The sequence below is a fragment of the Ostrea edulis genome, chromosome 3 (genome assembly GCF_947568905.1).
Source record: "Ostrea edulis chromosome 3, xbOstEdul1.1, whole genome shotgun sequence".
Classification (NCBI taxonomy): Eukaryota; Metazoa; Mollusca; class Bivalvia; order Ostreida; family Ostreidae; genus Ostrea; species Ostrea edulis.
The window spans coordinates 4,486,622-4,513,083 of record NC_079166.1 but is presented as its reverse complement, the minus strand read 5'-3'; the positions used below and the strand labels follow the sequence as shown (position 1 = coordinate 4,513,083).

Below are 26,462 nucleotides of genomic sequence, written 5' to 3'. Positions count from 1 at the left end.
ATCATATCAATATCAGATCCACTTTCAGGTAAGAGAAGTAATAGGAAATTTCGTTCTAAATTTTTATAACGTTATCCTTATTTATTGCATCGAATGTATGTTGAAAGACAGTTGTATATCATTCAAAAAGGAAACGTATTAGAAAATTCCAAATCTTCACATGCATTCAATGCATACTTTTCCTCTATATATCACGGTATCATTTCTTTTTTCCTCTACCTTATACTTTTAATAATCATGTTGTTTATATTGTGGTGCAGAGCAGGGGAATTGTAACACAACACCTACCTACGATGCCCCGTTTTGAGCAGTTGTTGATATCAAAATGGCAAACTATGGACGGACATAGAACAGCGCAATATGTCCAGCAGGCTCCCATTTGATGAATGATTTGAACTGTCATTGATCTAAATCAAAGTCAGAAGTAGATAAAAGGTGTCACCTAAAGAGGAAACGTCTCTTGGAAACAACGAATGATGTTTTTGGAAACCCATGTGTTGGAACTTACAAATATTTGAATGTGGAATTTACCTGTGTTTATATGTAAAAAGTATCGATTGAAATGTTACACTAGTAATCACAAATGATTGAAAATATTAAACCTTTCTGCTGGAATATATACAAATGTAAACAAAATATATACATAAGGTTTATCTATATATGTTTAAGCGTTTTAAAATTGAAATTGCAAAATCTTCAATAAAATTGTCTTTAAATGTTTTTAGATAATGATGTGTGATTGATGCTGTATCAAAATGAACATGATGAGACAAATCTGCGTTTTGGAGAACAATTTGTATGATTAGTCATCTAGATTTCGGAAAATCACATGATAAAACAACGTAATGTGAGGGAAATAGAAAAACTCAAAATAATGAATATCAGATGCCTCATCAGGATGTGATGAAATAAAAATACATGAGGTTGTACGCTGTTGTTAAGAATTACATATTGTGACTAAAATTGCGTACACAGTAATTGTCCTAAATGCAGAAATCTATTGTCACGTATTGTGCCCCACTTCTGCCAAATAGTTTCTGTAGTGCACCCCTTCCAAAAAGAAAATCCAGATAAAACCTAGACAGTCACCCTACAAGGCAAACACACCGATGATTAAAATTTAGCTTTCAGACTATTGCTTCCTTGATGAAAGATGAAGATAAGGAACAGCAATCAATCTCACAACTCGTACACAAAATGCAAAAGAGAAAGTTGGGCAAATACGGACCACTGGATATACCAGAGATGGGATCAAGTGCCTAGAAGTAGTAAGCATCTCATGATTTTAGTTTAATTTCACTAGCGAAAGAATGCTATCCTTACCCTGATAAAGTGGACAATTAAATATGATTTTGACAACAAGCATCACAACTACGTTTTACTTTACTTTACTTTAAAGCATTAATTTGTAATTCTAATGTTCATTAAACTTTCAAAAACATGTCATTAAATCAAAAGAGTGAAACTTATTCTGTAACCCACTGACATAATGCATGTGTAAATTCTTTATTCAATAGTATAGTTATAACATACCGTTTGTTAGACCGTTGTTGGGACGCTGCTGTTGACTGTGGATACTGTGGATAACTCCGTTTACCTTATAAAGATATAGGGCGCACGGTGGACCATGTGACCAGTCAACAGATGCTTACTGCTCATCAGCACCTGATTCCACCCTTGGTATATCCAAGATCCGTGTTCTTGTATTGCTTATAAGAGGTATGAGAGAAATTCATTTCAAAATTAAGGAATATCTCCCTCATGCATAACTCTTATCCTTGAACGAATTTGGCTCCACTTGTTTGGCACGCTGTTTTTGGCTATATTTAGATCTAAAACTTCATAGTTATTTCGGATTTCAAACATTTCGGTTGAGCATCACTGAAGATACATTATTTGTCGAAATGCGCATCTGGTGCATCAAAATTGGTACCGTATAAGTTTTACATATATGTATATTTCATTCGAGTAAACACACCTTTAGATGGCAGTGTACAGGTATAAGTTTTACATTGATCACCTTTCATATACTAACAGGATATATCTAATAATATACAACAAAAGTATACATACATCTTAATTTTACAGAAACTATTTTCTGGGGAATGATATCTGGTGCAACAAAATTGGTACCGTATAAGTTTTATATTGTATTCCACTATTTGAGCGAGCGCATCTACATGTACACACATTTTGTAATGTTCATGCTTTGATCAGGTTCTGTCTGAACAATATTTATCTGCCAAATACTCAGTACATGAATGAAATTAGGCACCCATTTAGTTTTCTCCCGGAATTTTTTTTTATTATAGCATTGAAACATATTATACATGAATGTGATTGAAATATTTTTTACTGTATACATTTCATTTCTGTTGACTTCAATGTGACCTGCTGAATATTTGACGCACGAAATGTTCTCTAATGCCTCTGCTTTCCTTATTTCTACCCTCAGTCAAGTCACTAATTGTGTGATGAAATATCCAAATCGTATCGCATTGCAAACCTTTCAAATGTGTAGAATTGTGTGAACATTACTGCCTTTGAACATAAAACGAATTTTCAATATAGTGATAATTTTGAATAAATCGATAAATTCATCATTATTGCACATACATGCGCGAATCCAGAATATTTCTTTAAAGATCCCATTGTAGCAATGACATGTTTCAGAAAAGAAACTTAGAACAATATTTATAATTTTATACATAATCCTAATATTAACATAATGCTGTAATATTTCAGCATCACATGTAATCATTGAATAAATTGCATCAAATAAATGAATAACCCCTCTCCACTGCTTTGTAAAAATAAATTAATAAACCTTTATTCACAAAACTAGAATTATGAAATTATTTTCAGTCGTTAATAGCAAGCAACACGATTGGTTATCATGATATGGGGGCGGGGTAATCGTGATGTGTGATTCCGAACTTGTCAAGGAAATATAGCTTCATATTAGGAAAAAACAAACAATTTAATAAAACTATATAATTTTGGCAAATTTCTTTGCTTTATTGGTAATCTCTTTAAATGTCTTAAAGTAATGGAATATAAAGACGCATTAGTTGTGTTAATATGTGTCATAAAAGCCTTGATATTGAAAAAAAAGTTTAACCAATGTATTATTTATTTTGTTAGAGTGGAAAATGCAGTCCATGTAGCTTCATAGTTTGACATAATAACTTTAAAAACATGTGAATCCCAATATTCGCGGGAAAAGTTTCTGGTGTTGAATGTACATAGGTTGTTTTTTCTTTGACAGTTCGTCTGCGATGCAGTTTTATATCAGTCTTTTTTCAAATTCAGTACCTGTGCTCCCTCACATATGCAGTTTAGCAAATTAGTCTCTGTTTTCTTCTTGTTAGAATAATGAATTCCTTTTGATTGTATTATTTAAATCAGATTTGTGATTTGCAAACGATTATACACAATTTATATTCGATGATATATTGCGCATGCCTAATACTTACATTCAGTGTCCCGATAGCACTACTTTTACAAAAAGAAATAACAAGCATTTAGATCCGCCACTGCCGGAGTTATTATGACATACGTCAATACATAGTCATGAGTCACACATCGGCTTACTCTGCCTTTCATCAACAATGTATTTCGTTAAAGGTCAACTGAAACGATTTTCGTTTTTCTTATAAATTTAGTTAGAAAATACCATTCCTTAAATGTTTTTTTTCCATAAAAATAATTTTTGTTTCGATCATCCAGGTAGATACAACATCGTTAATTTCAACCCGAAAAATTTTATTGTATGAGTTATCTGCCCTTTAGGGGAGCCTGAAATTTCAATATGGCGGTACGATATGAAAGCGATTTGGACGATAGTGTTCCTGATATAGATATATCACTTAGAGTTAATCTACAGCCCTACTAGTACGAACCAGTTGTACTGCGCGACACATACCCACTACTGGAAATCGATAGTGAGTCAGAAAACAGCGATGATCGATCGGACGAATGCTCTTCACCATCTGATATGCACTGGTTTGTTAATTTACACAAGTACTCTATTAAACTCTTTTAAAATAGTAAAGAAACGAGTATTCAATGCTCAATAGTGCTTTCATTTGTAAAACTATTTTGCTATGTTTCTAACAGGTGCTTGTGCGGTAATTGCATAGCATTGCCCACAAGAAGGGAGTCTAAATGTACATTCAGTACGATTGTACCGATGCTTGAAGGAATGGGCGTGTCCTGCATCAATGATCACGAGGGTTTTGTGGCAAACTGTCTCAACAGAAACGTCCTATTACGAGTACATTCAATATAATGGCCCCTTGGAGGAGGGGGAATAGATTCACAAGTATGTATTGTTATCACTGATCAAATTTAATATTGATGACCATTAGTACATGTTGAATCAAACTTCTATATTGCAAAATACTGACGGAGATACACTTGTCTCAAAAATAAAACGAAACTTTGAAAATGTGTCACATTTCTACTACATTGACGTAGCCAAAATACGTACGGAATACAAATTTCCGGAAAATTTCATAACATTTAACCACTTTTAAAGATATTTGAATAGGTCCGCATAATATCACCACTTTAAAATTTTCACACCTGAAATATTTATGGTTAAGTATTTCACATACAAAAAATTACGATGGTGATATTGTGCGGACCATACTTATTTCTTATTTTAACGTTCATATTTTTAGCGTTTTTAGCGTTTTTACAGCATGGAAATATATGTCATATTTATGGATGTTGTTATATATATGTGTTGTTACATAAGTTTACCTATATTTTGTTTGCAAAAGAAAATACTCGCCTAAAACCACACCAAATGATAAAGTTCCTAACATCAATTTAACAGGGCAATGTCACGATACGATATTTACATGTCTTCCCTTGACAGGCTTGTGTTGTGTATTATATATTAATCATGCCATCTTACTTTCGCGTCCTGTAACTAAGCGAAATGTACACTAGTTAGGAACACTTTGATATCAATTACTTTTAATCAATGGAAAATGCATTATATGAAACATTTTGCCAAACACAAAATGCTATTCTTATTAATCTATATGGCTAAATGCATGGCAGAGCACGAGGGCGATTTATACATGTACAATGTATTTCGGTATATAGACGTCACTTTTCGAAAGTGACGTCATAATGGGTTGATATATCATTTTGTCAACTTACATACTACGTTAACTCAGCCGGTAGAGTGTAGTGGAAACGACCAATATGAAGATATTTTTTTTCATTTAAAGTAGAGCTATTTCAATGTAATTCTTATCTACTTTTTATTTAACTTTACAGTGCATATACCGTCGTGCTATAAGACTATATTTAGGCCTAGGCCTATATCTGCAGGAATTGTATTGTTATAATTTTTTAATTACCCCAGGATTCGTAACATGTTACCCTTTTGTGAATATTAGTATATTACCTATTTTATTACAGACATGTATGATCGTTTTTTCAAGGGGGAGTGGGAAGGCGGAGAAGTTCACTTCACTATGTCTAAAAATAATACTTGTAAAATTCAGTGAAACAAAAAGCCAACACGTTCTTCAAAATCCTAACTTGTGGGGTGGGGGAGGGTTAGGGTTGACATACATCAAATATATTTTCATTAAATATAATATTGATTAAAGTTTACGTTTTCCCTAACTTCTAGTTCTTCATTCCGGGGGGTTGGGGGGATGCTCCCTTCTATATATGAATTCATTTCATAACTCCTATTAGTACTACTTCGAAACTGCATTCTTACCATTCACTATTACTTTTTAAAAAGTGGCCTAGGGAAGTCACCAAATATATCTTTACTACAAAAATATACGTTGTTAAGAAAGCACCCCCTATTCTATGTGCCTGTATCATACATCGCTTTGCGTTATACATGGATAAATATTATAAATTAATATATTTTGTTATTTCGGATTTCAAACATTTCGGTTGAGCATCACTGAAGACATAATTTGTCGAAATGCTCATCTGGTGCATCAAAATTGGTACCGTATAAGTTTTACATTATAAAGTTATTTTCTGTCATATATGTACATTCGTGACAAATTAATTTTGTATACATGCACATGATTACTAATGGAATATTTTTCAAATAGCACATTCAAGTAGGCAGCATAACTGTTTATGTTTTGTGAAACGGTTGTATCACCAGGACATGGATTTCAAGGTTTTATTTCATTCCTACAAGCATTCACTACTACCATAAAGGGGAGGGTGATAAATCAAACTTCGTATCCTAAAAGCTATACATTGTCAAAAGAAAGAGGGGGCAAGTTCTTCTGTTGTTAAGTTCCTGCAATATGTTTTGTGAAATCTAATGTGGTTATATACTGGGATATGTGTTCTATGTCATGGTCCTTTTGAAAGATACATAATAGCTTTTGGTTAATATTTTCATCATCAAAACGTGGAACAGTTGTTCAAGTAGTAGAGCACGATTTTCACGCACAGGGACACCGTTACACTCTGCCCATCCATCCGCCGTTGACGTAACATTTACATGTATATTGGCGTGTGCAAAATACATCGCATATCTAAATTATGCGTGGATCTAAAGTGGGGTCACCGGAAAACCACCCCGGCCTGGAATTGAAGTTATTACATCTGTGCGCTAAGCAATAGGGACAGAACCAGATCACAATATTAATATCATGAAATCATCTGTACAAAACTGGAACATTGTTTAATATCTTTCTTCCATTTTCAATTTACATTATTACCAGTGATTAATTTTCTTATAGTCATTTTTTATTATATTTGTACTGCCGTAAAATGGCTGAAATAATACCAATACGATGTAAAACCATAAACAATACTCTACATGTAGGATTAAAAGTATAGATTATAATTTAAACATTCCACTAGTTAATGACAACAAATTGCTGGATAATACAAACCTTTAACTGACGGTATTATATATGGCAGTGAATTGTCATATAAGACAACTTACTTTTGTACAATTTAAACTGTCAATACTTCATTCATTATTAGAAACTGACCGAACAGGACTAAATCAGACATGTAGCAAGAGGTGGAGGTGGGGGAGGGTGGGGGGCTGTCTTAATGTACGATTCTCTCCCATGCGGACCTCGGACGCGGTTTGAGACGATAATACTGATTTATAATTCAAACTGTTACAATTGCGTAAATACCAATACATTGAAAGATGTGTTGTATATAAAAAAAAGTATTTATCATATATTTTTAAATAGATGTACGTGCATATGCTAAAATTTTGAATCTTAAAATCCCACAAGATTATTTTTAGTTATTGTTTTCATTGTGATAGTGTTCAATACGTGTGCAGTACATTCTTAATCCCAATGTAATGTTTTTTGGGTTTTTTTCAAGACATTTTAATATTTCTTCTCACATTACTTTGAATGAATTTCATGTTATTTTCACTATATCCAATGTTGCATTGTTTAGTGTCCTCGCTGAATACACCTTTAGTGTTCTTGAGAGGAATTTGAACATGGTCTATATATACACATAAGTATAGTTTCATGTGCCCACTCACCATGTATACAATTGATATTCATTTATTTCATATTTAAACAATGAAATTTAATCCATATGTAAAGATACAAACATGTGCTGAATGAAAAAAAAAAAATTGAATATGGGTTACTATACAATTACTAAACACAAATTCGTCATTCAAACCGTAGCATACGCCACATTTGAATCATTTACAAATCATGAATTCATGAAAACTTTCGGAGTGAGTCATCCCGTGGGGATGCGGGTTAGAATAATAGGTCCTCAGTATCCCTTGTTTGTCGTAAGAGGCGACTAAATGAGACGGTCCTTCAGATGAGACCGCAAAAACTGAGGTCCCGTGCCACAGCAGGTATGGCCCGATCAAGATCCATCCCTGCTCAATGGCCATAAGCGCCGAGCATAGGCCTAAATTTTACAACCCTTCACCGGCAGTGGTGACGTCTCCATATGAGTGAACTATTCTCTAGAGGGACGTTAAACAATATTCGATCAATCAATCGGAGTGAGTCAATTAAACTTTTCAAATAATAATCACAGTACACTGATACGGCACGCTATGTAACAACGAAACGGTCCCGGAATCAGCCTAAAAATGTGCAGTTCCCGCACGCGGTTGCAAAGCGTTGCGCGAATGACGACGCTATCCACCAAAAATTATCGTTACACTGTGGATACCTTCGCCATTTCTGCCACTGTATGTAACGTACCCTCTCGTTATTATATACTGTGCAGTATCAGTGCACTTTTATTTTTGCCAAAAAATAATAATAATAAGACACAGCCTTCTTCTTCATGACGTCGCATAAAGTAACGTAAAATGGCACAAAGTTATCGTAAACTACACTGTATTTACTAGACACATGAAAACAAAAGTACGTACCATCTATCCTTCTGTGTTTAGTAAACCAGAAGTGATAAAAGAATTAAATAGGTTACATGAGGAATATGTTTTGGTTCCAGCTGACAAAGCTAGTAACAACATTGTCTTTGTTTGTCAGGCTCATTATTACAACTGTATTTTAAACGAACTTGGCATTAATTCCACTTTTGGTAATCATACTTATACTCCAACTGCCCTTTCAAAAGACGATATTCTTCAAAACCATGCTTCAGTTTTAGACACATTTAATATTCCAGTCAATGGGTCGAATGAATATGAGTTGCCGTACCTATACTGGATTCCTAAACCACATAAAACCCTTACAAATAAATATACATTGCTGGATCCAGTAAGTGCTCTACCAAGCCCCCATCTTTCCTCCTCACGAAAATGTTAACAGCTGTGAAGGAGAAACTTCAAACTTACTGTGCGACTACATATGCCATAAGTGGTGTTAATCAAATGTGGATTCTAAAAATGTCTAAAGAACTTTTAGTAAACTTGAAATCACAGAATTTTTCCCAAATCAATAGTATTAAAACCTATGACTTTTCAACACTATACACGACCATTCCTTTCGATAAATTAAAGACTAGACTTTTTGACATCATAGACAGTTGCTTCTTAAAAAAAACGGAGAACGGAAATATTCATATCTAGTGATCAGTCATTCAAAAACTTACTTTGTTAAACACCACTCTGATTCCACGCACAAGTACTCTAAAGTTGAAATCAAAATAAGCTAGAGTTCCCCATTGACAATATCTTCGTGGTCTTTGGTGATCAGGTCTTCCAACAGTCTGTTGAAATTCCCATGGCCACGAATTGTGCTCCTTTGTTAGCTGACCTGTTTTAATATTCATATGAAGCATAATTTATTCAAAAACTTATACGTGAGAAGAAAAAATCTCTCTCTGTGACCTTCAATTCGACTTTTAGATATATCGATGACGTTTTGTCTATTAACAATGATAGCTTTCATTCATATGTCGATTTGATATATCCCTGTGAGCTCGAAATAAATGACACCACAGAGTCGTCCACTTCTGCTTCATACTTAGATATCTTATTGAAAGTAGACATTAACGGCAAACTAACAACTCAACTGTATGACAAACGGGATTATTTCAGCTTCTCCATCGTCAACTTCCCATATTTGTGTAGCAATATTCCATTATCACCTGCATGTGGTGTTTATATATCTCAACTGATTCGATATGAAAGAGCTCGTTCTGGGTATAGTCTGTTTTCGAATGGAGGTAAGCTACTGACAAACAAGTTGATGGTACAGGGATTTCAACAGTCTCGATTGAAGTCAGCATTTTGCAAATTCTATGGTCGTTATAACGATCTAGTTCGTCAATACAACCTCGCATTGGGTCAAATGCTGTCTGACGTGTTTCATACCGATTGTTAAGCCGTTCTTGGCACACTGATTTTGACTGCGGATAACTTCATTTACCTGATCAGGATATGGGGCTCACAGCGAGTGTGACCGGTCAAAAGGGGATGCTTACTCCTCCTAGGGACCTGATCCCACCTCTGGTGTGTCCAGGGGTCCATGTTTGCCCAACTATCTATTTTGTATTGCTTTTAGGAGTTATGAGATTGATCACTGTTCGTTATCTTCACTTTGCATGTATGTATTATATGAAAATAAAGCTTCTTACGGACATATGATAATCATTTTATAAAAACATATACCTTATTAAAGAAATATGGGGGATATCTTTTAATTTGAACACGGGTCAAATTTTGACCCCAAACACACTAAGTCCTTTATATTTAAAAAAAATGAATTTTTGTTATTTTTAAAGCAGAATTTACAGACATCTAGCATACAAGAAATTCGTTCGTTGGATCTGACAACGGCTTGGCAAAACAACCGGACAGTTATTACATCCTGTGTTGTGACTAAGATTAGAAATTGTTTTCGATCACAACAGTTCTGTGGATTTAAATACCCTTCTTGATTTATATATGTCATAAATGTTTGATACATGTTTCATAATTGATAGAAATACATATCAACACCATGGTTTGATGTTCAGTTTTTATATTTTGAATATATGTATATAAATCATCATTAATTTAATTTGGGTTAAACACAAAGGGCCCACAGTCACCTGCGTTTAAATTAAAAGTATTACTAGCCCCAAGAGCTTTGAAATATATAGTTTTTTTTCTAATTTTCATATCTACCTAATCAGGGATAATGAAATTTAAAATTTTGGTAGAGGTTTTTCTGCTATCCCTCCAGTTATTCTTACACAAAAAATATGTTAGAGTTCCTCATTGACAATATCTTCGTGGTGTTTGGTGATCAGGTCTTCCAACAGTCTGTTGAAATTCCCATGGACACGAATTGCACCCCTTTGTTAGCTGACCTGTTTTTATATTCATATGAAGCAGAATTTATTCAAAAACTTATACGTGAGAAGAAAAAAATATCTCGCTGTGACCTTCAATTCGACTTTTAGATATATCGATGACGTTTTGTCTATTAACAATGATAGCTTTCATTCATATGTCGATTTGATATACCCTGTGAGCTTGAAATAAAGGACACCACAGAGTCGTCCACTTCTGCTTCATACTTAGATATTTTATTGAAAGTAGACATTAACGGCAAACTAACAACTCAACTGTATGACAAACGGGATGATTTCAGCTTCTCCATCGTCAACTTCCCATATTTGTGTAGCAATATTCCATTATCACCTGCATATGGTGTTTATATATCTCAACTGATTCAGTATGCAAGAGCTTGTTCTGGATATAGTCAGTGTTCAAATGGAGGTAAGCTACTGACAAACAAGTTGATGGTACAGGGATTTCAACAGTCTCGATTGAAGTCAGCATTTTGCAAATTCTATGGTCGTTATAACGATCTAGTTCGTCAATACAACCTCGCATTGGGTCAAATGCTGTCTGATGTGTTTCATACCGATTGTTAAGCCGTTCTTGGCACACTGATTTTGACTGCGGATAACTCCGTTTACCTGATCAGGATATAGGGTTCACGGCGGGTGTGACCGGTCAACAGGGGATGCTTACTCCTCCTAGGGACCTGATCCCACCTCTGGTGTGTCCAGGGGTCCGTGTTTGCCCAACTATCTATTTTGTATTGCTTGTAGGTGTTATGAGATTGATCACTGTTCGTTATCTTCACCTTACATGTTACACTTGTGAGGTTGTAGGGAACAGCAATTTTTATAATTAGTAAATTTTTGGCAGTTTTTGTCGTGTCCCACACATTCAAAATATGTTTCATACAGAATTTGAAAAGTATTGGAAAGATAGTTATCAAGGAAAGTGAAAAATGTATAATTGTTTATGAACAACGACAAACACAGACCAAATGCAATAGGTCACTTGAGTGGCTAGTGACAACAAAATTAAAAGTTACAAACATGTATATTAAAAAAAATACTTGGACATCAAAAATAGACTGTGTATGGACATGCATGTACACTGTATTTCAAAAACACTAAAACATCAGTTATTATTGAACCGGCTGACCTGGCTGGTAAGGAGATCAGACTTTGACACATGTTTATAAGAGTTCGCAAGCGGAGCTGGATAATTACCAATCATATCCACTATAAACTTCCTGGAGTTTATGTGGGAACCAAATTCTAGTTTCACATTGATCGCTTCCTGCATCAATTCAACGGCATAATCTGAAATACGCAATCATATATGCATTTGATAATTCAAAATAATAACAAATCACAACAATTCAATACATGTGCATGTCATTTACTAGTATTATAAATAATCCAATCACATGTACAACAATTCAATACATGTGCATGTCATATACTAGTATTATAAATAATTCAGACACATGTACAACAATTCAATACATGTACAAGTCATTTACTAGGATTATAAATAATCCAGTCACATGAACAACAATTCAATACATGTACATGTCAGTTACTAGTATTATAAATAATCCAGTCACATGTACAACAATTCAATACATGTACATGTCATTTACTAGTATTATAAATAATCCAATCACATGTACAACAATTCAATACATGTGCATGTCATTTACTAGTATTATAAATAATCCAGTCACATGTTTACTCCCTATACGATTGTTTCACTTTCACTTCCTTAGGAAGACCACTTCCATGTCTTCCTTCTGGGTAGGACACAGAAAATACGGGTTCTCCATTTCTGGTTTTGGCCTGATCACGACAAGAGTTCTCATTGAAGTGCAAAGCTGCTATGTACAACCTAGGAAATATATATCTACTAAATCTGGGTCCCTTTCTTTCAATAAGTATCTACATGCATATTTGACTGTATACATGTATTAGTTCTACTAATGTGAATTACAAAACGCAATATTACAATACATCCCTAACCAACATAATACATACCTGGCCTTCATTGGTGCATAAAAGAAGTGGAGGGACTTGGATGCAAAGTGACACACTATCTTTTGGTAGGCCTCAAGTGCTGAAATTTGTTCAGCTGGAGATATCTGCTTAATATCCTTCACCAAAGGTCTGCCTTTGACAACTTTATCCATTTCGATGAAAGCCAAACTACCTTTTAAATACTTTTCATTTGAAAATGATAAGCTTTTTTCTTCAAGGTTCATTTTTATTTTTTACTGTTTACAAGACAGCTGATAAAGTAATAAAACCATTAAATTAAGATAATTAACCTTGCTTAATCCAGTCTCTGTCCTCAAGTAAACAGGAAAGAAACGGCTTTCCATGACCCTCATAAATGTTGGCAACATGGTTCAGTACAGAAAACCATTTCTCCAAGACCAACTCCCCATTTTCATTGCTACTAGCAGCACACCAGTATAGGTGATTGGAAACTGATCGAGCCCAGTAAGCCACTTTCTTGCATTTCTTGCCACTGGCCTCTAATTTCTTGAATACTCTTTAAATAAATAAATATTATTAAAATACATGTACTAATGATACATATTTCTAGCCTTGTTAATATTGTTTACTTCATATTTTTAAGAAATTGTATACATATTATTTCCCATGCTTTACATCTTTTAACCATAATTACATGTTTATGTATATATATGTAGATATATTTGGCTACATGCCACACATCAAACCAGTGGTTTACATCACTTCTCTCTTTCTTCATGAAAGCCTTGGCATATGAATGTCTGTCAGTAATTAAGTCTGTAATGACATCATCCTCCACTGTGTTAAAACATTTCTTTAGGCCCTCCAATTCCATGCAGTAGAAACTTTTTACTTCATTACTCTGTATTAAAAACATTCGTATGTATTGATTTTTTTACATTAAAAAATGATAAATAATGAGCGTTCCATACATGCTCCAAGTCTGGCACCAAGTAACGTTGTTGAAATTATGAAATTTCCTTTCTGAAAAGCACGCTATGTTCGCATGATTAAACATCATCAAGCTTTGAACTATACAGTTCCCACTTATCAGAATTGAAGCCAACTGGACACGTTTTCCGACAGGTATTGATCCAATGAGAGGTTGAGATTCCCACGTAAAACTTTCACCACAAGCACATATTGTTGACACAAACAGCATACTCCGAACAACAGTCTTGTTAGTCACACATTTCTGTCCACATGCAACACATTGGTTCAAAAGCTGATCAAGGCACTCTTCAAAAACAACAAATATTCTGCTTTGGTGATTTTGTGGTAGTACGGTTATATGATGGGGATTATTGTTTTCATCATTTTCTGTTATGTCCATCTCCTCTTCTGGGATCCACTCCGACTCTGTTGACTTGAGGCTAGAAATTGAGTCCATGCTTTCATTCAGATTGACAGGTAAAGAGTCTGCCTCAGATTCTGTTTGAGTACCCGTAGATGTTACAGCGACTCTTATATCTGTCTGTAGTGAGACATGCTGCGTTTCTGAATAAAAAAAGAACACAAAATAAACCATACATATTTTCTAAGTTTTAAATAACTGATAATGTAAAACTTATACGGTACCAATTTTGATGCAACAAATGCGCATTTCGACAATAAATGTCTCTTCAGTGATGTTCAACCGAAATGTTTGAAATCCGAAATAACTATGAAGTTTTAGAGCTAAATATAGCCAAAAACAGCGTGCCAAAAAAGTGGAGCCAAATTCGTCCAAGGTTAAAAGTTATGCATGAGGGAGATAATCCTTAATTTTGAAATGAATTTCTAAATTTTATAACAGCAATTAAATATACATCCGTATAATGTGATATATGCACTAGCAGTAAACGATTGCCTTTTAAAGAATGTCATTCTGATTTTGATAAACTATTTACAACTGTATCAAATCAATTTCTAATATACATATGGCACATGTATATATATATATTTTAGCATTTATGGATATGTGTTTTTATGTTACAATCAAGGTATCCATTTCAATTTACACCAAATTACATATAATCTGTTTAAAACAAATAAAATATTATAATTCATGGCATATATAGCTCAACAAATCTTACAATCGATCCATATGTGGTTTGTGTAGCCATTTCATATGTGTCTGTCCCAATGTCATCGTCAATGGTAGACTCACCAGTAGATGCAGTCTTGGTTATCTTGGAATTGGGGAGGTGGAGGAAGAATGACTTGTACATTCTCATCAATCTCTTACTCCTACAAACACATCAATAAAAGTAAGTTTCGGTGAAGAACGACTCGTGTGACTGGCAAGGAGGGGGGGGGGGGGGGTAATAAAAGTAAACTGTAGTCCTTTTAAAAGAATTCCGTGGTAGTAAGGTTGTGTGTAAAGAACAAATACAATGAACCGAGTTCTTACTGGATTAATGTCAATAAAATAGCCAATATGTTTAATATGATCTATATTGAAACATACGTTCGTGGTTGCTCTTTTCTCCACAGCTCTGGAGGTTCTGCTTTTTTTGTTTTGGAAGGGGAGGGTCTGAATCCGTTTTCCGTTTTTTGGTCTTAAGGTACATGTAACGGCGTGTAATTAAATACAGTTGGAATTGCCTCTTTCTTTAGTTGCAGTCCTGAGTAGCCCAAAGACCGTGCCTTAAACGGCTCAATTACGAAACAATCCTCTGTAAAATGACGTTCGCACAGCTTGGAGTGTTTCAACGGCCAATAATCCACTGTTCTTAATGTTCTTACCCAAACTTCAAAATTCTTTGTGTCTGTAGGGAAATTAAACATTGCTAACCCCTGTTCGTTTTGAACATTGCAGTTTGGGGCCGCACATAACACCATATTTACGCGTTGCTTATTCGATGTTTCCGTCGCCTGCTGTTCAAATATGCAGAGGTCACGAAGACCGGTGAAGGACTTTAAATTTGGACTATATTCGGCGCTTACGGTCATTGAACATCGAGGGTTCTTTATCGTGCCACACCTACTGTGACACGGGGCATCCGTTTTTAAGGTCATCTCCAAGGACCCGTGACATTCACACCTGATGCCGAGCGTTTGTTGATGGAGCTGCCACTACCTGTTGTGGCGACTTTGATCTGTCGCGGTCGGGATTCAAACATCGGCCTTCCACATGCGGGGCGAACACTCTAACCGCTCGGCCACCGCGGCGGTCTAGATCATCATGCACGATGGTTATGCTCTGAGATGATGAATATGAATTGGGAATTTTGTCAAAATAAACGATTTGATCTGAATCAGATAAATTTGATACATGTGTATTTGCTGTACCATATGATATTTTGCTACGTTTAAGCAAGGAAGTATCAAAGGCCTTGAGAAATAATTGTCTCTATCCTTTTGTTGATTTTCTGGTAGCATTTTCCCGCTACTGATGAGACAACTTCCTCTAGTTATGATACGCTGATTGACTCACTGTTTGTTACCGGATCGAGTTTTTGAAGTGGCTCTGTGTTCTTTTCCCTTTGACACATTTTGTTCACGCCCGGCAATCTTGCCCTTCCGGTGAATTTGAGTTTATTCGTCAATACCCCCCCCCCCTTGGTCAATGGAATGTGACTTTTGTCGAGGTTACATATTGTTGAAATAGTAAAATATAAACATTTTGAATTCTGATATAGAAAATCAAAATAAAATTTATAAAGCTATTGATACTAAGCAATTGACAATATAAGTCTATGAGTATGTTTACATTTTGAAATAATATGGTATACACATCAACTCTATTGATTGTTAAAAACGACGGGATATAACATTCCCAAAAGTAGAAGTTACATAAATGTTTTAGATACGGGAAAAATACACCCACCTCTCAATCCAACTGATACAAATGCTGTGACGTCAAACTTCAACAGCAATAGTGTTGTCTACAGTATGGCATTACGAGCATTGAATCTTAGGCGCAACATTAACCATCAATATGATAACTGTATTTATTTCGTAACAGAAATGAATCTTGTTATTTCATCTATTGCTTCAAGCACACACACACAAAACCTCGTTAACCTTTTTCTTCACTGATATACCCATATCTTTATATGGTTTAGGGAATGTAAATATCATCATGTACATACTCAAATAATAATTTTGAAGGATTGTTTACCAGTGATGTTATTTGACACCGCAAAACAGCTGAGTATAGAATATGACGTCAATCCATACCTTTAAAGAATTCCATTTCGCTTTCCTGTTTTTCGACTCAATGGACGCATGTCTCCATTTTCAATGTTAAAGTTCTTGTTTAGAGTCATTCTAAAGACACTATTTCCCGAATATGATTCGACATAACAACACTTTGAATCTAAATATATGTAACCTTGAGAGTGCTTTAGGAATGGTGTCTTTGTCTTTTAAGATGATTTTGATAGAATTGTGTTGTTTATACTTAGGTTTAATATCAAACTTTGTTTCTGAATTGCTGACTGTGTCTTACTATTAGTTATGTAGTGATAGGCGAACGTAACAAATAAATACTGATATGCAAAATAGTTTTAATTTTGTCATTTAGAAAGCATGTGTAAAGTCCATGTAGCGTTCAATTTGATCATTTCTGTGTTTTCAAATTTTATGAGAAATGCATCAGATATCGTGAATATGTCATTGAAACAGTTTCCGCAATTTCCTTATGAATGTTTCCCTTCCAATTTAGACACCCATTTGTCTTTCGTGTCCGTGTTTATTCCTAAAGGAGGAAACTATTTATATGTATGATGGACCCAGTCACAAACATTGCATACACCCTTTGAATCCGCATAATATTTAGTAGAATTTATATACTCACTTCCCAGCGGAAATTATACCACCATTAATCAAAATTTCTTAATCAAGGGTACATGATGTTTGCGGGCTTGTTTTTCAGAAATAAAAATATGGAATCAAGACAATTTTGTATGATGCTTACTTAAATGTTCATCAGCTTTATTCAATGGATAAGTGTCGGTTATCGTTAACGGACTTACAGGTGATGACGAATCTGTTGGAAAATGAATAAGATTGGTATTAAGTGTATAGTAGGGTAGAAAATATGTTTGTAAAACTGTTAAACCTTATCATAAAAACATCGCAACATATCTCATGCATTCAATTAAAAAACCTATTATGTAAAACTTATACGGTACCATATATTTTATGGAATATTACCTATTTTATTTCATTTACTACTGTTTTATTATGAGGAAATCCACCATTCCTCATTATTTCATGACAAAGGGTAAGATTATTTAACCAAGCAGGTACATATTCTAGTAAATTCAATGTTATATTAGGCATATCATATTACATTGCTTGATATTTAACCCCATGTAGTTGCATTTATTTTTGTTAATCCACATTATTTGGACATGTTTAGGAAGCGGAAGGATGTACCAATAATATTGCACCTCCGTTCTCATGTCATGTAACGTATTGTCAACATTTATACCCCATTTATACCCAATGCCATTTTTGCAATTGATGACACAAATTCTGAATTTCTCCATGCTTACAATCCAAACATGTGAATTCATTTATTTGGTTATTTATTAATTATTAGTATAAGAATTAACACAACTTTTTTATGAGTATTTCATTAAAACAGTTACATCTATAACTGACGTTTCATGTTGCACATTTAATTATAAATCAAAACATAGTAAGCTATGGAAATGGTAATGATGTTAGGAGATATTTCATTTATATTTTTAAATTCTGAATTTTTAATTGATGTTTTCTGTTTGGGTATATGCAAGGTGAAAATAACGAACAGGGATCAATCTCATAACTCCTACGAGCAATACAAAATATATAGTTAGGCAAACACGGACCCCTGGACACACCAGAGGTGGGATCAGGTGCCTAGGAGGAGTAAGCATCCCCTGTTGACCGGTCACACCCGCCGTGAGTCCCATATCCTGATCAGGTAAACGGAGTTATCTGCAGTCAAATCAGTGTGCCAAGAACGGCTTAACAATCGGTATGTGTCAATGTGTCAGTAGATCAATATTGATTTTCAGTCAACTACAGCCCATTAGCTAAGTACTTCGTTACTAGCTTGAAAATACGGATGTATATTTAATTGCTGTTATAAAATTTAGAAATTCATTTCAAAATTAAGCATGATCTCCTTCGTACATAGCTCTTATCCTTGGACGAATTTGGCTCCACTTGTTTGGCATGCTGTTTTTGGCTATATTTAGATCTAAAACTTCATAGTTATTTCGGATTTCAAACATTTCGATTGAGCATCACTGAAGAGACATTATTTGTCGAAATGCGCATCTGGTGCATCAAAATTGGTACCGTATAAGTTTTACATTTAAATGTTTTACATGCATCTTGTTGGAAAACATAAGGGTGTGTTTATCTAATGCAATCATTTTGTCATTACGGTGTGATTAAAATTAAACAAATGCATAAATAATTCTTTCACATATATAATTTTGAAATTGTCAAGTCACATTGCAGTTTAATACCAAACAGAACTGCCCATAATATCCTTTTGTATTATCATTATCTTGCAATGTAGAAATACGAAAATATGTATTCTCAATATCCATTTAAGATAATTGATTCTCATGTATGATTTGGAATCATGTCCTTAAAGTACAGACAATGTTTTTCTTTAATCGAAATATGATATATGTTTATGTGTAACATCGGTACATACATATCAGCCAGGTATCTCTATAGATTTATGTCACTATACATGCTTGATACGGATAACGACAAGAGGATGCGCATTGCGTTCCATAAAACCCAGGCATACAACCTGTATTGGATAAATTGAGTGTACATTGTAAATATGTATATTGTAAAATTAATGTTTGAATTTTGATTTAAAATGTGGAAATAGATTATGGGAATTCAACAGAATTGGTACTTCATCAGCAAGAACTATTCGGACATAATTCAAAATACTTCTATACATTGCGCATAGTGAGATTATACCTGTTTCCTGCAAATTGCAGCATATATTTCCATGATAACACACCATTACATATACATTTACCATAATAAATACTTATGTTTCTTAGATTTTAAATGCGCGCGTCTTTCTTCGCTTTACATATCTTCAAAATTACTGACTTGTGCAGTTGTGAGTTGTTTCGTTCCAAACATATCCAACATAACCATAACAACATGTAGGTCCATTTTCACTACAACAAAATTTTGTCAAACTTCTTTGCCCGATTATCAAAGAAATGAATGCGTATAATAAAGTATCTATTTCTTAAAACTGATTCCAGTATTCCTTCCTCTTTGCAACATAGCAAAACAGAAAATATAATTAATCAAAATAACATACATACCCTGAGCATACCCTAGCAGAGACACGCGGGTGTAAGAAAGACAGTGACCAAAACACAATTACGATGTGCACAGACATCTTGATAAAGATTTATATATCTGTATTTCCAATAGGATTATTGAATGTTTCCCGTTGATAAATATATTCATGCTATTACATGTATATGTATCGTCTTTGAGTGTGTGAATATAGATATCCTTTTTTAAATTACCAACATCTAACGATAAACCTCTGAAATTAAATCATTTCAAAGTTTTAAATCATTCCAAAGTTCACGCAACCATGCAAACATTTTTTGTCACAGCATTTAATATGTATGTTGCCAATTTTATGAACCAGGATATAATGCGTTCCTTGATTTCAATATCTGCAAATATTTAGTCATAACTCACATATTTTAGACTTGACCATATCTTTAATCTAATTTTGATATTGACTTCGGTTTGGTAAATAACATAAAAATCAGCAATGTTCAAATGGTGTGAAATGTTATTTCAAATCATTGTCAAGTTCAATTATGAACACTGGACACGCTGGTAAATGATAAGAAATTAAAGATGGTGTACCTTTTCCGGTTGTTCTTTTCTTTATTTCTAATAATGCTTCATCGTACACAGCACCACCAAGGCTGATTATTTTCCTGACATGTTTATCACTGCTCGTTGTCTTCAGCTTTACATGATGATACAATGCTGATTTATGCATCTAAAATACCTCACTTTTGTTATAACGTTGAGTTGTCAGTTCATTCGATACATCTATGTGAACCTGAAGCGGAAGGCAAAACATGGTATTTCATACAATGTAACTGCTTTTTATATGCTATTGAACTGAGGTGATAACGTCAGACTGGGAACTCAACTTTATAAGAAAAGTGAGGTATTCAGCTTTTTCATCGTCAGCTCCCCATATGTCTGACCAGCATCAGGATGTTTACATGTATACCTCTCAAATTAATCAAATTATAGTACAATGCACTTCGCAGATTCTTTGGTTGTTACAACGATCTTGTAAAAAGAAAAGCGTTCTTTCACTCTTCTTAACGCATGGATGGTGGAAACCCCTAATTATATTTTTGCAAACAATCAACTAGAAATACTGCGTTCTTGTTATGTATATATTTCTGTACATTGAAACGAATGAAAGCTGTCAAACTGTATTCTGTATATGTTTCCAGATATTTATATTCAACTTTTATTACTACATTTGAATTGAAATAAAAGATGTCATGTAATGATGTTTATTTTAAATACTTAGGGTCCCTCTGCTCTGCATATACAAAATGTAGAAATTGATATCAATAGAGAATACTTTCTTTGATGGTCGTGTTGAAAAGTAATACGTTTTGATGTTGTTGATTTGAGAAAAAAATCAATTATACTTTAGATGCTACAGCCCAGTAGCTAAGTACTTCATTACTAACTTGAAAATACGGATGTATATTTAATTGCTGTTATAAAATTTAGAAATTCATTTCAAAATTATGGATTATCTCCCTCACGCATAGCTCTTATAGTTATACGAATTTGATTCCACTTTTTGGCACACTGTTTTTCCCTATAATAGCTCTAAAACTTCATTGTTATTTCTGATTTCAAACATTTCGGTTGAGCATCACTGAAGAGACATTATGTGTCGAAATGCGTATCTGGCGCATCAAAATTGGTACCGTGTAAATTTGTTGCATGCTTTAGAATTGATTAGAATCTATACCATTTCTGTCATATGGTGTGACATATTAAGTTTGAAGTTTTTTTCTTAACAGCTATTAATATTTCATTGTTGATATTTTATTGAGAAGCAGCGATATGGGAAACATATATGTGAAACATTGACTGGATCCAAAATATCATCTTTGTAAGAGTTTTTTTGAAGTTTGGGAATCCATTACAGGTACGGTAACTCATATGCACCAATCCCATTGGCTAAATTTTTAAAAAATCTTTTAGTAGACTTGAAATCGCGAAACTTTTCCCAAATCAATAACATCAAAACCTATGACTTTTCAACACTTTACACGATCATTCCTCAAGATGAATTAAAGACTAAAATTTTTAACATCACAGACAAAAGCGGAAATCGGAAATTTTCATATCTAGTGATCAGTCATTCAAAAACGTACTTTGATAAACACTACTCTGATTCCATACACAAATGCTCTGGATTTGAAATTAAAAAAAAATATGCTATAGTTCCTCATTGACAACATCTTCGTGGTCTTTGGTGATCAGATCTTTCAACAGAGTGTTGGAATTCCCATAGGGACGAATTGTATTCCTTTGTTAGCTGATCTATTTCTATATTCATATGAAGCATAATTTATTCAAAAACTTCTACATGAGAAGAAAAATTCTCTTGCTCTGACCTTCAATTTGAAATCTAGATATCTCGACGACGTTTTGTCTATTAACAATAATAACTTTTATACATATACCGATTCAACATATCCTTGTGAGCTTGAAATGAGAGACACCACAGAGTTGTCCACTTCTGCTTCATACTTATATATTTCATAGAAAGTAGACATAAACGGCAAATTGAGAATTCACTGTACGACAAACGAGATGATTTCAGCTTCTCTTTCGTCAAATTTCCATATTTTATGTAGCTATACTCCATTATTACCTGCATATGGTGTTTTGATTAGATACACAAGAGCTTGCGCGGTTATGTGAAGGCAGGTCATGCTCCATTTATGCACGTAAACTGCATAATTTTTGAAAGTTGTCCTACACAGAGACAGGGTGCTACCAACTCTTAAAAACTATTTTGGTTGTTTACATGAGAACATTTTCTATTATAACAACATGACAAACACGTGCTTCCGTATGACGTCATTACATGGCTGTTATAAATCGATCACGGAAGTACCTTAATAGAAAATGGAGAGTAGCATACTAACTCAGGATTTAAATATTGGTCTAACTGGCGATAATGACGGTACAACACCAATAATATATCAGAATTACTGATAGAATCCTACCACTTTCAATAAGAAATAATTATTAAACATTTAAAGACAAAACCATTGGGCCCATGTTATACATTTTGCACTGATGCTATGCAGTTTTCTTTAAAACTTTTCTTAACAGACGATTCTATCAGTAATTGCCGTGTACATTAGTTTATATTCTATGGTCGTTATAATGATCTAGTTCGTCAATACATATCGATTGTTATGCCGTTCTTGCCACACTGATTTTGACTACGGATGACTCCGTTTCCCTGATCCGGATATAGGGCTCACGGCGGGTGTGACCGGTCGACAGGGGATGCTTATTCCTCCTGGGCACCTGATTTCACCACTGGTGTGTGCATGGGCCCGTGTTTGCCCAACTCTCTATTTTGTATTGCTTATAGGAGTTATGAGATTGACCACTGTTCGTTATCATAGCATTTCTTTATAACCTTTCACACGGTGTATGAAAAGTATCTACAAGTATGCAGCGTAGTGTGGTACTTTTGCAGTTTTATTTCAGTGTGTGACAGAGGAAAACCGGATCCACATGCTAAATAGAATGTTTCCCCGTTAAACAAATGTGTCAATGAATGACTTCAACATACCTTCATAATATCAAAAATTATCAGTGTTTCACATACATATTCATTATATCCCATGTCATATATTTCAAATATTCCATATTTTGTCTATTTTGTCTATATTTTTGCATGACACACATTAACAAATTCCTTCCATGTGTCAACGTCACTTGATGTATAGTCATGACGTCATCAGTTTACTTTCATGTTGATTAGACAGAAATTACACGACAGCAGTATAGCATTTCAAATTTCTTTGGATCTTAGTACATATGTAGCTGCATGGTTTATTTTATGCATAAATGAAACTTACATAAAAAATAAAATCGGAATTTAATATATACTTTTTGATATACTTATTTCAATTATGACGTCACGTTTCAGCGGATTTTATCCCAGTAAAGATTTTCATAACCTGACTTAACGTACCCACATGTTCTGGGTATGATCAGTTTTGAAAGCTACTTACAAACAAGTAGATGGTTCAAAGATTTTAACAGTCTCGATTGAAGTAAGCAGTTCGCAAATTCTATGGTCGTTATAACAATTTAGTTCCTCAATACTACCTATCATTAGGTCAAATGCTGTCTGACGAGTTTCATACCGATTGTTAAGCAGTTCTTGGCACGCTGATTTTGACTATGGATAACTCCGTTTACCTTATCAGGTAATAGGGCTCGCGACGGGCGTGACCGGTCGACAAGGGATGCTTACACCTGCTAAGCATCTGATCCCACCTCTTGTGTGTTCAGGGGTCCGTGTTTGCCCAACTCTCTATTTTGTACTGCTTATAAGAGTTATGAGATTGATCACTGTTCGTTATCACTGTTCGTTGTCTTCACTTTTCTTGCATTTGTAGATAATACAGGATGTAGATTTGAACTTGAAATATGGTTGAATACAAGACTGAACTTTGTTATGGCGAAAAATATTGCATATGCTGATGACATTTATTCCTTTGATAGGAATGTAGCGTTTAATTTTAAAAAGATAGATCCACGCAGGGTCAAATCCGGCCCTGTTAAATGGTAAAACTTAAAATGAAATGTTGGCGAATTGTTATCAGGCCGATACGACTTTTCCACCGTCCGGCAGTTTGCATAGCTTTGTCCTGACATTCACTCAGAGAATAGCTATTTCTTATTGTCCACTGTTAACGGTGATTCAACGGTCGCTTTAGTGGAGCACGTAAAAGAAGTAATGCCAGGTTAAACGGATTTTCCGACTGTTAAATCAACATCAACGGTCAAAAACAATAAAGGAGAGGATACTTATCCCCAATGTAATGCAATTACCCATTCTATCTGATGTTTACGTTGGTGTGCTTTTTTGTTTATGAAATACGCTACAAATTATGTATGTTTGACGTTATGTTATGTGCCATTGTATTTTGACATCACAATCAAAAGTTTTCTGTATTGTTAATGCCCGTTAACTTTTGATGTAGTATTATTTGTAATCTGCATTTTGAAGGATTAATGCACTAAGGTTTAAAGTTATAAAAGTATTGCATTAAAATTTAATTGAAAAGACAAGCAAATAGAGACACTTAAATTCATTGAACTTTGATGCTTTCCATTTTGAGATCTATTTTGTTTTGATCACGTGAATGTAAAACCCCAAAATGGTGACAATTCGAACACTTTCAAGGTCAGTGAGCAAGGCACAAGCTACGCGAAGAGCTCTAAATGATAATAAAAGGTAAAGATAAGGAACAGTGATCAATCTCATAACGTCATGCATTTGAACAAACTTGAATCTGCACTATGTCAGGAATATTTCATGTAAATGTCAGCAATATGATTACAATTCGGTTAGAAATTATTATTGATATGCAGTAAGTCTAGAGACAATTTTATGTATTTGGGGTGTTATTTAAACGGACAACGGAACGGAGCACGGAAAATATATTGGAAGGAGGTCGGCATTTTGTAAAACCAAAGAGCTTATGAATAAGGAAAGAGAGAACGGGAAGTCATGCTCAGAGCCCACCGTTTCATATACTTCATGCAAATGCATGTATCTTAAAATCATCATAATTTATTTTTGAGATAAAAGATAGACCCTATGCCTTTAATGTTATTCAAATTATATTAAAACTATATAAATTCTTTTGTACTTCAATTTATCATAACTTTGCAAAAACATTGATCGCCTTTCTTGAAAGTTGTAATAGTGGTGTCTTTTCTAAAATATTGGTGGCCTTGAAAAAGGCCGTTTTGACTGGATCTTGATAGTCTGCAGCACAGGTTAGATGCCATTCAGGTACACGAGTCTCCCTAGGACCTGCACTTCACAGGATCAGTCGAAGGGCTGATAGAATGCTGCGATAAAACAGGCGATTCCCGTGATCATAACGTCTATCAGGAATACAATATAAAGAGTTGGGTAAACACGGACCCCGGACACACTAGAGGTGAGATCAGGTGCCTAGGAGGATTAAGCATCCCCTGTTGACCGGCCACACCCACCATGAGCCATATGTAATAATTTAAACCACGTTACAAAGGCTAAAGCTGTACCACTCAAAATAATGTAACGTTATGCAATTCAACAGTTTTTTTTTTAAATAAAAAAATGACAATGTGAACAGGCAAAATGTTAACATCACATAAATACATTCTGTCAATATACATAGTAAAATAAACTTAGTAAGATGAATACTCTTGGCCTGATCTGTACATTGATAGACTTGTCTATAAATCAGTATTTCACAATTCATGGTCGTTATAATAGTCTAGATTGGTAATACAACATATCATTGTCTCAAATGCTTTCCGACATATTTCTCATAGCAATTGATAAACCATTCTTTACACACTGATCGTGACTTCGAATTGCTCCATTC

At 34.3% G+C, this 26,462-nt stretch overlaps 1 protein-coding gene and 1 pseudogene across 1 annotated transcript; both read right to left on the bottom strand.

The window, feature by feature from the left end:
• Nucleotides 1–11,795: 11,795 nt before the first annotated feature.
• The window catches only part of LOC125677021 (uncharacterized), a 50,963-nt pseudogene continuing 36,296 nt past the window's right edge, over nt 11,796–26,462 (bottom strand).
• On the bottom strand, nt 12,066–14,996 carry LOC130052855 (uncharacterized). Its single transcript, XM_056158985.1, has 6 exons — nt 14,936–14,996; nt 14,072–14,283; nt 13,505–13,648; nt 13,077–13,305; nt 12,787–12,958; nt 12,066–12,640 (listed from the first exon to the last, which is right to left on the bottom strand). Exons 1-6 carry the CDS (start codon nt 14,994–14,996, stop codon nt 12,484–12,486), a joined length of 975 nt encoding a protein of 324 aa, XP_056014960.1. The 3' UTR covers nt 12,066–12,483.

Bases quoted from the DNA above. Each gene is read 5' to 3' on its own strand.
- LOC130052855 (XM_056158985.1), bottom strand. From the start codon at position 14,996: ATGTACAAGTCATTCTTCCTCCACCTCCCCAATTCCAAGATAACCAAG. The intron at 14,284-14,935 runs GTGAGTCTACCA...TTTTTTATTCAG, and splicing joins AACCAAGACTGCATCTACTG to AAACGCAGCATGTCTCACTA. The intron at 13,649-14,071 runs GTACTACCACAA...TTTTTAATACAG, and splicing joins ATAATCCCCATCATATAACC to AGTAATGAAGTAAAAAGTTT.